Below are 18628 nucleotides of genomic sequence, written 5' to 3'. Positions count from 1 at the left end.
TTTTCCACGTGGCCCGGCACTAAGCATGGAGATCACCCTTCCCGGCTGCTCTGTGTTGCCCCCCTCGCCTGACACCTGGGGGCCGTGTCTGGGCGGTCTCCTGCTCCTTCGGTCCACTTAGCTCCAGCACCACACTGTCTTCATTACTTTGGCAACCCATTTCTTTCACATCCTCTTTTCCTGACTAGAACAGTTGAGGCTCCAGGAGAGCAGGGACCTGACCGGGGGTAGCTGCATCACCACATCCCCCCGTCCAGTCCGGCACGGGAGGGACGGAAGTCTTGCTAGAGTCATGTGCTTGTGCGGCCACCCTCCCGGGGCACCGTGACTTTCTGGAAGTCATCTCTGGTCCCCTCAGATGCAGACTCGGTGCTGAACCTTGGCTGAGAGCAGCTTAGAGGAAGGGGGTGGGACCCAACTGCAGAAGAAGAGGAAGAACTCAGCTGTTACAAAATCCCAAGTGTTAAAAAAAAATCCCATATACATACCGTATTCATTTATGGGTTTTGGATGCATTTTTTGTTCTCATTTAACTGAAAACGGCCTTGATTTTTTTTTTTTTTTAAAAAAAAGGAGTGAGGGAGGGAGTGAAGTTGGCACGCAGCGAGTCCATCTGGTCTAATTACTTCTGGTATTTTGAAAGAAGGCATCTAAACCTGCTGAGACAGGAAACTTTGAGAAGTGGCGGCCGGGCTGCTGCTGGGCGTCTGGGCCCAGATCCTGATCCGCAGCTCAGAGCTCTGGCCGCCTGAGGGCTGCACAGGGCTGGGGGGCGGGGTGGGGGGATGGGGGGAGGGTGGCAGCCACGAGCCCCAGGGACCAGACCTCTCCAAACAGCTAGGATGTGCAGGGCCCAGCTGAGTGACCTCAGATCAGGATCTTGGCTTCTGGGAAATGACAACAGACAGTCCCCTAGTAGGGCTGTTCTTAGGATTCAGAGAGGTCACGTGCGTAAGTTGCTTGGCACACAGTAGGCATTCAGCACACGGTGGTCCCACCCACCCCCCAAACCTCTCCAGCTACTGCCTTGACTGCCCAGAAGTGGGGGCTGGGGGAGGGCAAGGTTGTTTATGTACAGCCTGCGGGGGCTGCGGGCGGGGGCAGGGTGGCCCCTGGACCAGGCTGGGTGTGGGTTCTAGCACGAGCCATTGCCGTCCTTGCCTCCGCGTCCCTGTGCGCATAGAGCAGGTCCGCTGGGGGTGGGGAGGGCGGGCAGGAACTCAGCAGCCTGGGAGTGGTACCTCTGTGCCCTGAAGGCGCTGGGGGTCTGCTCGTCGACGTGACAGCAGCATGGTTACTGTTCTCATGGCCGACCCGAAGGCTCTGCACTTGTAGCTGATCCAGCTGCTCTAATCTTGGCAACCATGAGTGAGGTCTAACACTTGTCCCCATTATGTAGCTGAGAAGACTGAGACCCATGAAGTGAAGTGACTGGCTTAAGATCCCACAGGAACAGAGCCCAGCTGGGCCTGGATGGAAGGACGGAGGCTCCGCCCAGAACTGCAGACTGAGAAGTGCTAAAAGAAAACGCTTTTTAGAAGAACTTGATAAAATATATCTTTTAGAGAAAAAGAATAGCGGATGAACTCCTAGCTTTCCCCTTGCTCCTCAATGCCTCTCACCAGAATGTGGTCAAGGGGGTGCCGGTGGGGCGGGATCCTGGCGGGGCCGGGACCTGAGACAGCCCGCACGGTCTCTTGCTGTCCCTGCCACGGCCAGATGCTGATGGGAGACCACGGTGAGCCCAGTTTGGACGGCTGCCCCCACGCTGGGTTCCAGACCCTCCGTTCTTCTGGCTCTGCTTGAGGAATGGGTGGGCCTGGGAACTCAGCTCCAGCCACCTTTGCTCACTCTTCCTCCCTTCCTCCCTTCCTTCCTTCGAGGGTTCAATCTTTTTTTTAAAATATTTGTTTGTTTATTTATTTATTTATTTATTTATGTGGCTGTGTCGGGTTTTAGTTGTGGCTCGCGGGATCTTTGTTGTGGCACATGGGGTCTTTCTCTGTAGCACACGGGCGTCTCTCTAGTTGTGACATGAGGGCTCCAGAGCATGCCGGCTCAGTAGTTGCGATGTGTGGGTTTAGTTGCCCTGTGGTGTGTGGGTTCTTAGTTCCCCAACCAGGGATCGAACCTGCATCCCCTGCATTGGAAGGTGGATTCTTAACCACGAGACCACCAGGGAAGTCCCTGCTCTTTCTTCTTTTTAAAAAATTAATTAATTAATTAATTAATTAATTTATTGGCTGTGTTGGGTCTTCGTTGCTGCACCTGGGTTTTCTCTAGTTGTGGCAAGCAGGGGCTACTCTTCGTTGCGGTGCACAGGCTTTTCATTGCGGTGGCTTCTCTTGTTACGGAGCACAGGCTTTAGGTGCATGGGCTTCTGCAGTTGCAGCATGTGGGCTCAGTAGTTGTGGCTTGCAGGGTCTAGAGTGCAGGCTCAGTAGTTGTGGCACACGGGCTTAGTTGCTCTGCGGCATGTGGGATCTTTGCAGACCAGGGATCGAGCCCGTGTCCCCTCTGTTGGCAGGCAGATTCTTAACCACTGCACCACCAGGGAAGTCCCCCTGCTCTTTCTATTAAGAAAATCTTTTTAACCTTTTAAAAAATACTCATTTTTCAGTGTCCCCAGTAATTCTCCAAGGTGTTTGGGGTGTTGTAATTTGGGGTTGCCCAGTCATGTTCTGTGAGGTTCTGTCTTGGGAATCCTGGGCAGCCTGGTTTGGGGGTGCCCCTCAGAGAGGATGTCTCCCTCAGTCTGTGGGTACACACACCCAGGGACCCCTTTCCGCTCCTTTCATGGATTAGAGCCTCCTGGGCCCGCGGGCTTATGGCCTGGAGAAGCGCAGGTCAGAGGTCCAGGGGAAGCTTCCCTCTGGTGGAGGCCCCCCGAGGTCTACTCTTTCCCCGAAGCCCTCTGGGCACCCAGCTTTCCGGTTGCAGCCTCTGCCAACCGCCAGGGCCTCCTCTCTTGTTGCCTCAGGGCTGTGAAGACTCACAGCCGCTGGTTCAGAGGTGGCAGTCCCCAGGCATCTAGCACTGTGCTTGTCACATTTCATCCTGCACGTCTAGGTGGTTTCTGCACAGGCCGTGGCCTTGGTCTGTTCAGGCAAGAGAGGCCACGGCTTTCCCTCCCCTTCAATACCTGAGACCCGTATTCAGCAAACTTCCTGTGAGCTGCTACACAGTCGTCCCACTTACTCTGCCTTTTACTCTCTACAGGACAAGGCAGGACTGTTTTTATCCCCATTTTAGGGAGGGATGAGGTGAGGTGTGGGCTGGTCAAGCAACTGGCCCAAGATCTCAGCCACAGGCAGAGGCGGCACCGGGTTTCTGCCCAGGTGGGTGCACTTAGGCAGCTCTGGGGGTGGCTGGCCTTGACCTTTCTCATTGGCTGCTGCTTCCAGGCCTGGCCCTGACACCGTGCCTTCCGCAGCCCCTATTGGGCTGCAGAACCAGACAGGGCTGGCCTTGGGGTCCTAGATTCCTGGCCCCATCAGCGCTGGGTGCTCCCTGAGCCCTGGGCCCTCGTGTCCTCCCTCCCGCGGCCCTGCCAGGGGTGGCGAGTGAGGCCCCCTGAGTGCTGGTCGGAGCATCGCAGACCCTCAGCGGTACTTCCCCCCCTTCCCGTAAGGAGCCCAAATCCAGTTGGGAATGGCCTGTGTCTGTTCAAGACAAGCTGGGAAGCCTGCCTCTCGGGCGGACCCTGAGCCCTGTCCAAGCCTCGGTGCCCCCTCGTTTGGTCCTGTGATGGCGACACGACGGGCTTGGGAGGGTCCCCGAGGGACCCAGCCGTGCCTTCCACCAGTGGTCGCTTCCCTCTCCTTCCTCCACCGGATCTTATACTTGTCAGCCTTACACGTGACTGAAAGTGGGCAAATTTTGACGGAGGGAAAAAATCCCTCACGTCTGGAGCCACACAGTGCTGTCTCTGTGCAAGTGTGTGCACACACACATGCACACGCACACACAGCTGTACACACACAGGGCCCCCACACCACACACGCAATAACGCGCGCACACATGCGCACACGTGTGCCACGTAACGCAGCCACACATGCGCACACGCGCTCTCACGCGCACTGTTTCTTCCTCTCACACACGGGATTTCTCCTCCGCTCGTTTCCTGTCCTTATCTTTCTGGATTTCACATTGTCGTGTTCTTTCTAGAAGGCCCCTCAGCACAGACGCACACTCTTCTACATGAGATTAATGTTTGAAACGAGTCATCTGCCTTCTGCCTGCCTCCGCAGAGTCCCAGCGAAACAAAAGATGAATGACTGCGCCTCGGAAGGGTGGGGGGAAATTAATTAGGAATGACAAAGGACCCCATTCTTTGGTTCCACTTATCTTGCTGCTGACTTGCCATGAGTGTGTGCCGGGCAAGGTGTGTGATTGACAGTCCCGGGACCCATCGCCGCTCCTCCTGGCCCTGCCCCCTCGCTGGGGCCCCACGGGGTGGGTGGAGCTGGCTCCCCCGCCGTGGTGGCATCTCCCCCAGACTCTCCCTCCGCTCCCCAGCCCGGGAGATGCGGGAAGGAGCAAGGCCAACCTGTCTCCATCAGACCCGGGACATCCCCAGGAACGGGGGCCGCCTTTGGGGTGAGGAGTCAGTAGGAACTTGCTCGGGAGACCCGGACCCATCCCCAACCCCTGCGCCTCAGTTTTTCCTGCTGCAGATGGGAGCGCAGCCTCACCGGGGTGCTGACAGGGTCCCGGGAGGCACGTGGGCCAGTGACAGGTGTCATCCTCACCTGAGATGCCCTCAGTGTCGGCTGTCTCTGAGAGAAGGCTGAGGCCGTGGCTGGCTCCCTGGAAGTGGCCCCGGAAAGCCTGGCCTTTTGGGGAGGGCGTGCTGAGACAAGAAGAACAAACAGATTAGAGTCAAGATGAGTGTCTGGCCTGCATGGGAGAGGAAGCGGAGCTGGTCAGGCCTGTCTGAGCTCAGAGGCGGCTGCTGGAGGGAGAGGTCCCTGCCCCACCGCACACTGCAGCTTTCAAACCACAGAAGGAGAGGCGGAAGTGGGAGAGTACCTGGCCCCGGGGCAGGGGCTACTGTGAGGAGCTGTTCCCTTCCACATGCAGGGCAGCTGCCCCAGCCCTCCCCTAGGGAGTGGGCTGCCTAGGGAGGCAGGGAAGGTCTTCTCCCAAGGGAGGTGAGTCGGGATGCAGCCGAGGATGTGAGCATCACCACTGAGGCCTCATCTGTGCAATGGGCACACAGTTCCCCCTGGGCAGGTTGTGGCAGGGTGAGGGAGAATGGGCGGCTCAGTAGATAGCGAGAGTTCTGGTTCTGGTTCTGGTTCTGATGGTGGGTCTTGGAGCTTTGTAACTGCCAGAGGCTCTGGGGAGGGCTCCTTCTGGGAGGGTGCGGGGCGGGGGGAAGGTTAATGCTTAGTTCTTCCCACTTGCCTGCATGCCAGGTAGAGCACCTGTCCCTTCCTTCCTTCCTGCCTGCCTGCCTGCCTGCCTGCCTGCCTGCCTTCGTTCATGTACACTTTGTACAAACCCTCTCTGAGGTCCACCTGGGCCCAGCCATCAGTTGGGAAGGATGGATTCAGGGACGGTTTGACCTGGGCCTGCCCCAAAGGAGCCAGGATAGGGGCACTCAGAGTGGGGAGGGTCACCTGTGCGTGGGGATGGAGTTGATAAGGGGAAGCTTCCTGGAAGAGGTGGCCTTTGACCCAGGCCTTAACAAATAATGGGTCATGGAATCTGAAGAGAGGCTAGGAAGGGCATTTCAGATGGCTGGAACAGCACAAGCAAAAACCAAGAGGTGGGGAAAGATGGGCTGTGTTTAGGAAATAGGGTTGTTGTGGCTGGTGGGTGGTTAACTTACTGGGGAATCTGAGCAGGACGGTCCAAAAGGTGGGCTGGGGCAGAGCCCAAGGACCCCACGTGCCAGGCCATGAGGTCTGGGCTTGTCTTGGAGGTAATGGGGAGCCATGGAAGGTTTTGGAGTAGAAGAGTCACGGGGTGGATGAGAGGGGGGGTGCCAGGAACCAGAGTGCAGCCAGGCTCAGCGTGGGGCAAGCAGGAGACATTTGGAAGCTGCTCAGAAGGACAGGCAGGCAGTTGCCATTCAAGAGGGAGAACCTGGGGCCCAGCCACCCCAGCGGGATCCTCTTTGGGTCAGTGGCCCACTGGGCACAGATGCAGGAGCCAGGAACCCTGGTCCAGGTCCCTCTAGCCTCCTGTGTGTCCTCAGACACATGGCTTGATCTTTCTCTGCCATCACTTCCTCATCTCTAAAGTGGGGAACCTCCTGACAGCTTTGCCCTGAGGATTAGCTGAGTTAAGGTGTGAAAGTGGCTGGCAGAGTGGGGTTTGCTGTGGAAGGTGGGCAGAGTTCCTGGTCCTATTGTCATCACTCTGGGATTGAAGCAGAGTGCAGGCTCTGGAATCTGCGGTCTGGATTGGAGTCCTGTCTGTGCCACTTGGTTACCAGGTAACCTTGGGCAATTCTCTGTACCTCTGTGCACCTCAGTTTTTGCATCTGTAAAATGAGGCAGTGATGGCATTTGCTTCCCAGGGTGGGTGTGAGGACTGGGGGCTCGTGGAGAGCCTTTGGAGCAAAGCCTGTGTGGGTGTCCCCTCGGTGACCCCTCAGCATCCTATCAAGGGTGTGCCCTCCCCCTCTCTGCTTTCAGGCATTGCGTCCTGGCCTGGGTGCACCCCTGGACCCAGCTCCATCCTGGGCACCCCGGGCTCCTCCACCCTCACACCGCAGCATTCCTGGGAAATGGGGTGGCCATAGTCCAGGCTAATTGAATGGCCCCTGGTAACCCCCTTTCCAGGGGTGTGCGCCTTACCTGGGGAGATGGAAAACCCAAAGCAGGGGAGGCTCCGCTTCAGCCGTTTTCTACAGACAAGCATCGCCCCTCCTCCCGTCTGCCTCTGTCATTAGGGAACCCGGAATTCATGCTTCAGGGGGAAACCGTTTAATGATTGGCCACGAAGAGGTCATTTATATTGGCTAAGCGGGCCTAATTAGACTGGATTGGAAGGTTACCATAAGTGCACAAAAAAGCCGCTAAGGGGTTAACCTCTGAGAGATTACATTGTATTCAGCGCTCTGTTAAAGTTTGAATTAATTTTTCCCATGGGTTTGTTCACATTCTAATTTTCAACTAAATGAGACATCTGTTTCAGAAAAGGAAAATTTGCTCTGGTTGTCATGGCAACTATCATTCTGTAAGAAAATTATTCCAATGGTTACTTTAGAACAGAAAGACAGAAATTCAAGACACAAAACCGCCTGCCATCGCTCAGTCGGAATTCTGATCTATCCGACCTCCTTGGGGTCTGTGATGTGTCCTGGACGGCGGGCGGATGCCGGGGCTCCTGGCCCTCAGGGCAGTGAGGCTGGGTCCAGGTGCCAGCTGTGTTGGGGACAGAGACTGTGGCTCTGGCAGTGCCCAGCCTTGAGTCTCAGGCATTCATGGGTCTCAGACCATGGCTGCCCCCAGGGCAGGTGGGGGACGCGAGGCCAGGCTGGATCCAGGTTGCTTGGATGACAGGCCCTGTGAGCCCCCACCTGCCCTGTCCTCTGTCTGGAACCCCGGGCAGCCTCGCACTTCACCTCTGGCCCCAAAGGGCCCTGCTGGACGAGGAGAAAGGGTCAAGTGACCAATCGCAGGATGCCGGGGCAATGGGGTCAACTTCACGTTCAGGAAAGGCTGGTGCCTCCATCCCTTTGGCTGCTCTTCCCATGGCAATAACCTGGATGGACGTTGTGCAGGAGTGGCCGGAGGCTTTTCCAGACCCTGGGGAGTGAGGTTACCCTGAAGAGTCCGTCTCTCCTGCTGCTCTCTCCCTGGCTCCTGGCTGCCTCTAAGAAAAGACCCCCAGCCTGCGGGCCACCCTAAGAAACATCTCCTCTGGACGTTTCTGTGCATGGTTGGACTCTTCCTACTCCCCCCAGATTTCAGTAAAGGCCAGAACATCCCCTTTTCCCAGTGACAGAGCTCCTGGGTATTTGGAGGAGTTTTTGCGGTGGTGGTACAATTTCATTCTCTTAAACTTCCTCCTACCCACCCGCTTTCCCTCCCCTCTGTGACAGACAGTGGGTAGAGTAAAGCATCGAGCAAGAAGAACCCCCCTGCCCTCATGGGGTAAGATCTGGGGCCATAGGTATCCTTATCCCAGTTTCGACAGAGAAAGAGTCTGGGAGTGTCCAGCCCAGGGGCAGAGCCAGGGTGTCTGATGGCAACCTCGGTGCCCTTGAGCAACATTTCTGGGCATCCCTGGGGACAGGGTGGATTCCAGCTTCCCAGGATTTGAGATAATGTGTTTCCAAGAACCACAGAGGTATATCTGTGGGGAAACGCCAGCCTCAGACGAAGGCTCATTAGTGCTGGAGGGGGAAGGTAGCGTTGGCGGGGGGCGGGGCTTGCGTGGGTCGGCTCCTGAGGGTCTGTGGGGTCTCTGCTGTGTTTCTGAGTGTCTTTTCCGAAAAGCCACCCCTTGCTGTGGCTCTTGGGAGCTAACAGACACCTTCTCTCCATACTGATGAGGCCTTGTCCCCTCTTGTAAATATTTGATTAGGTTTTTGAAAAATGGATGCTGTGTTTGGAAGGCAGCACCAGAAAGGCACTGCTCCTTTTCCTGTAAGTTGACGGGCTGTGGGCTTCTGGGGGAACCACTGGGCTTGGCTTTGTGAACAGTTTCCAGGCTTCTGCAGCCTTCCTTGCAGTGACCCTGCCTTGGCTCAGCCAAAGTGGGGCTTTGAGTACACCCAGGGTCTGAGGGCTTCAGAAATTGCCGGGCTGTGAGCTGTACGTTAGGGCTGTCAAGCGCTTTTGACCAGGAACTGTGGTAGGAAAAGCATTTGTTTTTTTCTCATTGTGACTCAGTACACCCTTCTGTGGGTGTCTATTTAAATATATTTAACTAAAGTATCCCTTCCCTGCTATGATGTACTCTGATGTTTTCTATTCTTTTTTTCCCCTTTTCCTTTTATTTTTTTCAAATGCTGTTTGACCCTTCAAATTGCAGTTTAAAAACCCTGCCCTGGGCTAAAAGGTTTTCATCCATGTTCCATGAGTGGGTTTCAGGAGGGATGATCATTATCATAATAATGATGGCAATAGTGATTGGTGATGATGGTGGTGGTGATGGGGTGATGGGGATGCAGATGAGGATGGTGGTGGTGATGGTATCAGTGCTGGTAATGATGATGAAGATGGTGATGGTGGTGATGAGGTGATGGTGATGGTGGTGATGGAGGTGGTGGTGGAGATGATGATGGTGATGGTGATGATGGTGGTGGTGATGGAGATGGTGGCATTTGCAAAGCATTGGACCAGGAACTGTTTTAAGCACTTTGCATGGATTAGTTGATTTCAGAGCCCTATTGAGGCAAGTGGTATTATTATTATGTCCATTTTACAGATGGGATAATTGAGGAATAGAGAGAAGTTAAGCCACTTGCCTAAGGTCACACAGGTAGGTAGAGGGGGACGCATTCTAACCCAGGTCTGTCTGATTCTAAGATTCCCTTGAAGGTGGGTGTAAAATTGTGTGTGGTAGGGGCATTTTTTCTGCAGAGAGAACCCTCAGTTTTCTGCAGATGTTCAAAGGCAGGCCTGTGTCGGGTGTGCCTGAGGGAGGAGGCTCCTTCCAAGCGCCGCCCACCCAGCCACCTTCCCCAGCCCTGGCCACCTGGTTTCATTACTTGGAGGGCACTTCCTGTGGGTGGGGATCCCTTGGAACAGCCCAAACCTGGGGGTGCAGACAGCTCCTCTGTGCCTGTCCTCCACCATCTGTTTCTCCTCTCACAGGCCCAGAGGCCAGATCCCCAGGCCCCCACCTGTACAGGTGGTTCCTCTGGAAGCCACTCATGGTCGGGTGTGGGAAATGCCATCCCCCCACAAGAACAAGGCAGGAGCCACAAGTCTCCCTCAAGAGCAAAACTTAGGCTGGTGTGGGCTTGGGGAGATGGTGGCCTGGCACGTTCTGCTCGTTTTTAGTCAGTTTTCCTGGGTGGTACCTGGGGGCTTTCACCCCATTGTGGGGGATCCTGTTCCACTTTGAAGTTTTGGCTGCGATCCCAAGGCAACAGGAAGAGTCCTGTTTGACCTCCTGTTAACAAACTCATTCATTCTTCCAGCCTCTCTCACTTCAGCACATTCCTTAAACAGACATTTGCCCCTCCCCTGGGCAGGTGCCGGGCACTCGGGGCGAGAAGGAAGATGGAGCAGACAGGGCTTGGAAGGATAGACGTGGCGTGGGGGCAGGGCGGGCAGCAGAAGAGGAGGGACCCGGTGTCCCAGGTGGGGGTCCCGGATGCGCAAAGGCTGGCAGCGGACGGGATCGCTCACGTGTCTGAAGTGGCGAAGGGACCTTTGACCTCAAATGACCACCCAGTGTGGCCACTCATCCTCTTCCTTCACAAGCCCGTATTCCAGGATTTGGCATTGCAGGCTTGAAGGCTGGGGGCAGAGAGGGTCAGATCTGGTTTCCAAAATGACTTCTCCACTGATCACTGTGTGACCCTGGGTACCTCCCTTCCTCTCACTGAACCTCAGTCTTCTTGTCCAGAACCTGCCGTGGTGGGATGAAGTCATGGTTCTCAAATGCTGTTCCGTGGAACCCCGAGGGTTCCACGAGGTGCGCTGGGGGGCTGCCAACAGGGCAGAGACAGCCAGGGGTGTCAGCCTCCCCTGGAGGGGCTCCTGGGCCATGAGAGGGATGTTCGTGGCAGCTTTGGGCACACGAGAGGCTCTGATTGTGAAAGCCCAGCCCCACTACCGACGTGTACAGACTATGTCCATGAATGGTGGTGAGGTGCCCGGCCTGGGAGTCAGCGCACCCGGGCCCCGAACCCGGAGCCAGCGCACTTCTCTGAGCCTCTGGTTCCTCATCTGAAAAAGGGAATAATCCCAGCCCTTAATCGACAGGATTCTTGTAACACTTAGATAAAGCCATCCCTATAATGTATTAATCTGACAGCACCTGGCGAGAAAGTAGGTGTGTAGGAAATGCCGGCGACAATTGTAATTTTACGCTGTCTCGTCCTCAGCCTCTTCATCTGTAGAAGAGAAGGAGAGAGACCTGTCTGCCAACCTTGCTGCCGGCGTGAAGGTCCCTGGGGTGGTAGGTGGGGAGATGATGGTGGTGGTGATTGTATTAGTTTCCTAGGGCTGCATAACTCATTACTAGAAACGATGTGGCTTCAAACAACAGGAATTGATTTTGTCACAGTTCTGGAGGCCAGAAGTCTGAAATCAAGGTGTTACCACGGTTATTTCTTGCTGAGGGGGCTAAGCGGGGACCTGTTCCATGCCCCCTCCCAGCTTCTGGTGGTCGCTGGCAGCCTGGGGATTCCTTGGTTGTAGACACATAGCTCCGGGGTCTACAGCCATTCTCACATGGCCTTTTCCTCACTGTCTCTGTGTTTTCACATGATCCTCTTAGAAGGACACCAGTCATTGGATTAGAACCCAGTCTAATCAGGTATGACCTCATATTGATTACGTCTACAAAGACCCTATTCCTAAATAAGGTCATGTTCATAGGTATTGGGTTAATACTTCAACATATATTTTGGGGGGGGGCACAATTTGATGATGTGACCTTTGGTGGTGACAGTAATGGTGGTGGTGATGGTGGTGATGGTGGTGGTGATGGTGGTGGTGGTGGTGGTGGTGATGGTGGTGATGGTGGTGGTGGTGTGATGGTGGTGGTGGTGGTGGTGGTGGTGATGGTGGTGGTGGTGGTGGTGATGGTGGTGGTGGTGGTGGTGTGATGATGGTGGTGGTGGTGATGGTGATGATGGTGGTGATTGTGGTGGTGACTTTGTAAATGCTAAAGGGCTTTGTTAATGTGGGGATCTTATAATGACTTAGGCCTAAGGGCTGATTCTTAGTTGGGATACTTTTCTTGTAAATGAAAACCCTATTCAAACGGCATTCTATTGGCCCATGTCACTGAGGAGTGCAGAGGTGTGGTAGGTGTCAGGTGTGATTTTATCCAGCTGCTCCCCTGGGCCATGTGCACCAGCCATCTCCCTTTGGAACAGTATAATAAGTGCTGACAGCTCCCAAGGCAAGAAGCTCGGTGGTTTATATGTAGGGATGACAGTGGTCTTTTCTCTCATCATTGAAAGAAGAATCTGGAATTCCCTCCAAGTGAAAGGGATCTGGGTCACAGGCTCACCATTGAACCCATCGAGGGGGATGACTTGCACGGATCAGTCTAGGTCTGGGTTGGGCAACAGGTTGGAATTCCGTGAATTGGCCTGGGTCCCCCCAGCCCTGAACTTATTGTTGGGGGTGGACTCAGCCTGGCGGAGCCCCTGCTGGGAGCTTTGGGTGGAGGCAGGAACGAGCATCCTCCACCTGGGACCCACTCTGTCTTGGCTGGGGCTCCACCTGCCCCACATGTGGGAAGGAGGACGGAGGAGCATTTTCCCATCATGGGGACAGGTGAGAATGTTCTCCCCTGGATTTCCTTAGAAGGACTTGGAGCAAGAGTGGTCTTTGGCGGAAGTTGATTTTTTTTTTTCTTGCTTTTATTTTAAAAATTACATAGATAATATTTGTTCATCATAGACAAAAGAAGTTATATTTAAGCAAAAAGAAAAAGGCTGGTCAGTATCTGGCCAAGTCCAGTGAATCCCTACCTTCCCCTGGATGTGAGGTTCTGGGTATCTGGCTGGTCCTGATGGCCATTTGGCACTGTGGCCCACTTCTCCTGCCTTGTCATCAACCCCACTCTCGGTGGCCCTCTCTGAACCAGCTGCTTTTCTCCCGCAGGCAGCCCTGGTTTTATGGCTGGGGTTTTAACCTCCCACGAGGCCAAGCGCTGCTCGAGAAGTGGAACCTCATTCCCGAAGGCGTAGACGTCCTGATAACTCATGGACCGCCTCTGGGTAAGACTCAGCCATCCCCGCCTGCCTCGGCTGGCCCGCCCTGGGCACGCCGGCTCCTCGGGGAGGACGCAGGGGGTGTGGGTGCTGGGGGGCAGGGGCGGACGGGCTCTGTTCTGAGTCCAACTTGCTGGGACAAGTCACCCCCTTGTCACTCATTTCCTGAGCACCTCCTGTGTGCCGGGGCTCCATGTGTTACCTCCTGGACTCCTCACAGCTGTGCAGTGAGGTCAGATCCGCAGCCTCTTTTACACACATGGTAGCTTGGAGCTCAGGGGGGTCAAAAGGCAGGCTGGGCCCTTGACTCTTCAGACCTGAGTCCTGGGGGCTGAATACCACCAAGGTCACTGTCACCAGTGACATCCCGTGCACCTCCCACCCCATCAGACCACGCATCCCGACAGTCCCCAGGGCCTGTGATTCCACCGCCAGCCGCTTTCCTCTCCGCCCCTACGGCCCCCATCCTGGTCCAAGCTGATGTCACCACTCGCCTGTTCTCCGAATTCACCTGCTGTCTGCCTTCTGGGCCCCCACGGCCCGTCCCATGTGGGGGCTTTCTGTCCTCCCCTCCCCCTTGCCTCACACCCCACTTCCTGTCCATCAGCTCCTCCCTTTGATTCTGCCTCCCAGCTGTGTTCCAGCCCTTCCTCTCCTCTCTGCCGCTTCTGTCCCCGCCTCCGTCTGTGCCAGTGTCTTGTGTCTCTTCGATCACCAGCGTGGTCTCCTCACTGGTCCCCCAGCTCTGAATCTTGCCCCTCCCAGTCCACTCCCCTCACATCAGCAGGAGTGGATTCTCTGAATGGTCAGTTATGCCATGCCATCCCTCTATAATCCTCTGTGGCTCCCTCAGTCCTTAGAAGGAAGTCCAGATTCCCAACAATCCTGCCCAGGACAGCCTTTTCCTCCCACCACTGCCTCCACCAAACCTGTCATCACTCTCCGTGTTTGGGGCTGGGCCGGGCCCGGCCTTGCGGGACCAGGGGCTAACCCGATGCAGTGCTTGCCTCGAGGGCTCCAGGATGCCAGGCAGAGGGGCACCAAGCCCAGTGGGACATGGTCAGGGATGAAGGAAGACTGTACAGAGACCGTCAGAGGAGGCCTGCAGAGACCTCGGCATCCTGTCTGGGGGAGGCAGGGAGGGAGGGGGGATGGTCAGGGTGTCCCAGGTGGGAAGGGCTGTCGGGTGAGGCCCAGTGCAGCTCCAGAGTCATTCTCGCAGATACCTGCTCAGGGAGAAGCTGCCCTGAATACCTACTGTGCGCCAGATGCCCAGCCAGCACCCTTGGCACCTCCCTTCACCCTCACAAAGTGCTGAAATGAAGGCTTTCGTACCCCCATTTCCAAGTGGAGGGAACCCTGAGGCCCGGGGCCCTGACATCGTTTAGGCACAACATGTGGCTTATAGTGAGGCTCTGGGGCAGGGTTTTTTGTTTCCTAGCCCCACCCCCCACCCTTCCCCCCTTTCCACCCCTCCATCCATCCCTCCAATAGCATCTTTTGGGTTCCTGCTCTCTCGATGCCTCACCACGCCTGCTTCACACACAACACACAGTTCCTGTTTTGGGGGTGCTTGTGTGCTCAGCCCAGCCCAGTTTCTGGATGAATTGTTGAATGTGGCACAGAGAGGTTAAGTGACTTGTCCAAGGTCATAGAGCCTGTAGGTAGCAGAGCCTGGGACTGAAACCTAAGTGTCTGCACCGAGCCTATTCCCCACCTACTTCCTGCCTCTCCCCTCCTCTTCCTCCTCCTCCTCTTCCTTCTTCTTTCCCTCCCTCCCTCCCTCCTTTCCTCCCTCCTTCCCTCCTTCCTTCTTTCTCTCTCCCATCTCTAAGTCAGGTCCACTGCAGCCTGTCTGATTCTTTGAGTGGCAGGATCCCTCTTCCCCTTGCCAGCAGTTGTAGGAACCTCTTTCTCCCACCCAAGCAGAGAGGGACTGAGATGAACCCTAGCTGTCCGCTGGAGTGGTCAGTTGTTCTTCGTTTGTGTAGCCATGTGAGCTCACGAGCAGCCCGCATACGGGGCGGCTCCGGGAGCTGGCGCTGCAGGGAGACCCAGACGCGGTCCACGTGCGCGAGGCTGCAGTGGATGGAGTTCACATTCATGATTTTGCGATGTTTGTTTAGAACGTTTCCAACGTGGAAATCCTGCTCCCGGGCTCCGCTCTGCTGCCGGCTGCTGGGGTGGCCTTGGGCCTCCCCCCTCCCTCTTGGGGCTGAGCTTGCTTCTCTCTGCAATGGGTGGATGCCAACCTTGAGGCCACTTTGAGCATGAATGGTCTGGGGGCTCATGGCTGTTGAGCATCCCCGCCCCATACCTGGCCCTCTCAGGCTCTCTGTGCCGCCCTGCAGGGGAGGCGCACGGGAAGCAGGGCCGGGGGAGGCTGCAAGGCCGCAGGCAGTGCACACTCGAGCCAGGCTTCCCTCCCCAAGGGCTGAGGCAGGGCAGAGCGCGGAGAGCAGGGCAGGGTGGGTCCAGGGCCTCCGTGTCTCCGAGACTGCAGAGACACAGCCTGGGCTCAGAGGGGGCTGGTGCTGGGCTCCTGGGCCCTGTCATGCCCTCCCGCTGTCTCCCTGTCAGGCTTCCTGGACTGGGTCCCCAAGAAGATGCAACGGGTGGGCTGCGTGGAGCTGCTCAACACGGTGCAGAGGCGCGTCCAGCCGCGGCTGCACGTCTTCGGCCACATCCACGAAGGTCAGTGGCGGGGGGGCATGGGCAGGGACTTTACACGCAGTGGGGGCGGGGCACTGGCCCTTCAGCGGGGCTGCCTCACCTCCCTTGAACCCAGTCGCCTCCTCCCTGGCCAGAGGGAAAGAGCCCGTTTCCTACACACACTTCGTAAGTGCCTGTCTACGTGTGGGCAATCAGTTATAGCTGTTGCTGGAATAGTTCATCATGGGAGAATGACAGCAGAGTCCGGCAAGACTTAGGGGTAAGTTTCACTTCCTTGGGGCCCTGCGACTCTGCCGTGCCTGCAGCCTGCAGCCTGGACAGTCTTTGGAGATGGCTGGGGGCTCTTGGGAGGAGGGGACGTTTGGACGTGACGTGGAGGAGGCGTTAGATCTGGGGGCGCACTGTGAGCTCCTTACGGGGTGGGTGGCCTGTCTTGTTGCTCACATCCCTATGGCCTGGCATACAGTAGGTGCTTCATGGATGTGGAGGGCTGCCTGCCTGCCCGAGGGGCTCTAGTGGCATCTCCCCCCACCACGGCCCCACCGCAGCCCCCTGACAGACAGACATGACATTCTGCCTTCTGTCCTGGGAGCAGGACCTGTTGCTGTGTTCACATCGCTGGAGTGGAGGGAGGTGTCCACGTCACCTCGGAGTAGCGGGCACGGTGGCCGTAAAGGTGACTGGTGATGTTGGCTCCAGTCCTGACGGCCACCCCGTCCCTGCCCCAGCCTGTCACTGCACAGGGAATAGCATCAGACCTCAGGCTTCCTCACTGAAACCTCATTTCACCAGTTAGACAGGTCCCTCCTTTTGAACCTTTATCCCACCTGTCCAAGGTCTCCCAGTCCCATCGTACCGTGCCAGGAAGCACGTGGGCTCCTGTGGGACATAGGGACCGATGTGTTTTCCCCCAAGGTTGTCTCCTGGCCTCCTGAGCCTCTGTCTGCATTGGGCCAGGGCCCCTGGGACTCACGTGGCTTGGTCCGCATCAGGCACGTTCCAGCGTAGAAGCAAAGATGGCTCAGCCCCTTCCCTCTGCATCGTGCTGTCAGGGGCAGGAGTGATCAGACCTCTCCAGCCCCAAGGAGCTCACAGGCCTCTGGGCAGCAGATGAGCCATCGGAGGCAGAATCTGAAAGGTCACAGACGGCTCCTGCGCTGCGGGATGATGATAACGGTTGTCATTTTCTGTAGCCCTACTGTGGGCGCGTAGTGCCATCAGACCCAAGGTTGTGTGTGATCCAAACCCCACCCCTGCACAACTGTACAGGCAAAATGCAGGCTCCAAACAATGGGTAACCTGCACAGAGGAGGGGAAGTGTCCCTTTTGGTTTGGAGGTAACCTGAGCTGGAGGGCGAAGAGGATTCTGACAAGTAGATGTGGTGGGAAGAGGGTATGTTTGGGGACAGAGGCAAGAAGAAAGTACAGGACAACGATGGTGATGATGATGGTGGTGATGATGGTGAGGATGATGGTGGTGGTGGTGGTGATGGTGGTGGGGAGTGTGATGGTGGAGGTGATGATGGTGGTGGTGGTGATGGTGGTGATGGTAGTGGTGGTGGTGGTGGTGGTGATGGTGGTGATGGTGGTGGTGGTGGTGGTGGTGGTGGTGGTGGTGATGGTGGTGGGGAGTGCGATGGTGGAGGTGATGATGGTGGTGGTGGTGATGGTGGTGGTGATGGTGGTGGGGAGTGTGATGGTGGAGGTGATGGTGGTGGTGGTGGTGGTGGTCATGGTGGTGGTGGTGGTGGTGGTGGTGATGGTGGTGGTGGTGGTGGTGGTGGTGGTGGTGATGGTGGTGATGATGGTGGTGGTGGTGGGGAGGGTGATGATGTCAGTGGTGTCTCACTGGGTGCTTTCCAGGCACTGGGTGGAGCACCTGAGTTGTTACCTCATTTGCTGCCCACAGCAGACTTGGGTGGAGCATCTATCATCATCACTACTTTAGATGAAGAGACTAGGCTTGACATCTGAGCTAAGCTCACCCCAGACATCTTCAGCCCCTTGTGGCTGAGTGCCTTCTAAGTGCCTCACCCGCCAGACCACCCCCACTGCTCTGGGTCCTCTGCTGTCCCCTCTCAGCCCTGACAGCTGTGTGCTCACCTTCTAGGGTATGGAGTCATGGCAGATGGGACGACCACCTATGTGAACGCATCCGTGTGCACCGTGAACTACCAGCCCGTGAACCCGCCCATCGTCATCGACCTCCCCACACCCCGGAACTCCTGACTGCCCCCGCGGCCCCAGCCCTACCCACCCGCATCAGCTACATACGCCTGGCCGAGAGCGCAGACCCCCAACCGCCCTTTCTTCCATGCAGACAGCCCGTCGGATGGGGGGACCAGCGCAGCAGATGGGCTGAGGCCTTGGAATGAAGAAAATCACCCCTGAAACTCTTCAGCCTCTGTCATCCGGAGCCGGGACCCCGCGGGTCCGTCAGGGGTTCTGCGCTCATTGCTGATTTCTGCGTGTCCCTTCCGTGTGTTCCTTGTTAAGGGACCTGCTATGCTCGTGGCCCCTTCCTGCTTGGGAAGTGACTAAAGCGTCATCCTTCTCAGTCGGACGCCCTCGTGGGTTTGGGAAGCCGCTGCTCTCGGACAGATTCTAGAAGTTCTGGCACAAATTCTCCCTCTCATTGGGGGTCTGAGTGGCTGCAAGCCTCAGGGTTGGGGTGGGTGGGGGGTGTCGTTGCCTGGGCACAGGCAGCCCTCCCGCTCCTCCCAGGCCTCCGAGGGGGCGATCAGGGACGTCTCAGGAATCGGGCCGCACCTGGCCAGGCCACCCAGCCCCTGGCTCCACGTTGTCCTCCGTTCTCTTCCTGTGGGCAGTTTTGCGGATGGGAGCCATGGCCTGAGCACCCGGGCGCCTGCTCGGAGCCTGGACTTGGGGGGCTGGTTCTGCAGAACGCGTCTGCCGAGGGCCCAGGACCCGCTGGAGGGCTCCCAAGCCTCGGAGGCCCCTGGCCGCCGGGGGGACGCGCTGCTGTGCGGAACTCAGCGGCCTGGGGCGTCTGCAGGCCGGGGCAGCCCTGCCGCCTGTATGCGCCCATGCGGGTGCGGACGCACAGACACGTGCGCGCACACACACCCT

The 18628-nt window shown here is 56.9% G+C and overlaps 1 protein-coding gene across 1 annotated transcript in view; it reads left to right on the top strand.

The window, feature by feature from the left end:
* Window positions 1-17787, top strand: part of MPPED1 (metallophosphoesterase domain containing 1) — a 62125-nt gene extending 44338 nt beyond the window's left edge. Inside the window, exons 4-6 of the mRNA XM_057743091.1 lie at window positions 12756-12871; window positions 15446-15559; window positions 17649-17787. Coding sequence (XP_057599074.1) covers window positions 12756-12871; window positions 15446-15559; window positions 17649-17767 — 349 coding nt within the window. The 3' untranslated portion in view covers window positions 17768-17787. The remainder of the gene's footprint in view (window positions 1-12755; window positions 12872-15445; window positions 15560-17648) is intronic.
* Window positions 17788-18628: the final 841 nt, after the last annotated feature.

Source organism: Hippopotamus amphibius, chromosome 7 (genome assembly GCF_030028045.1).
Source record: "Hippopotamus amphibius kiboko isolate mHipAmp2 chromosome 7, mHipAmp2.hap2, whole genome shotgun sequence".
Taxonomy (NCBI): domain Eukaryota; kingdom Metazoa; phylum Chordata; class Mammalia; order Artiodactyla; family Hippopotamidae; genus Hippopotamus; species Hippopotamus amphibius.
This window is presented reverse-complemented; position numbering and strand designations above follow the sequence as displayed.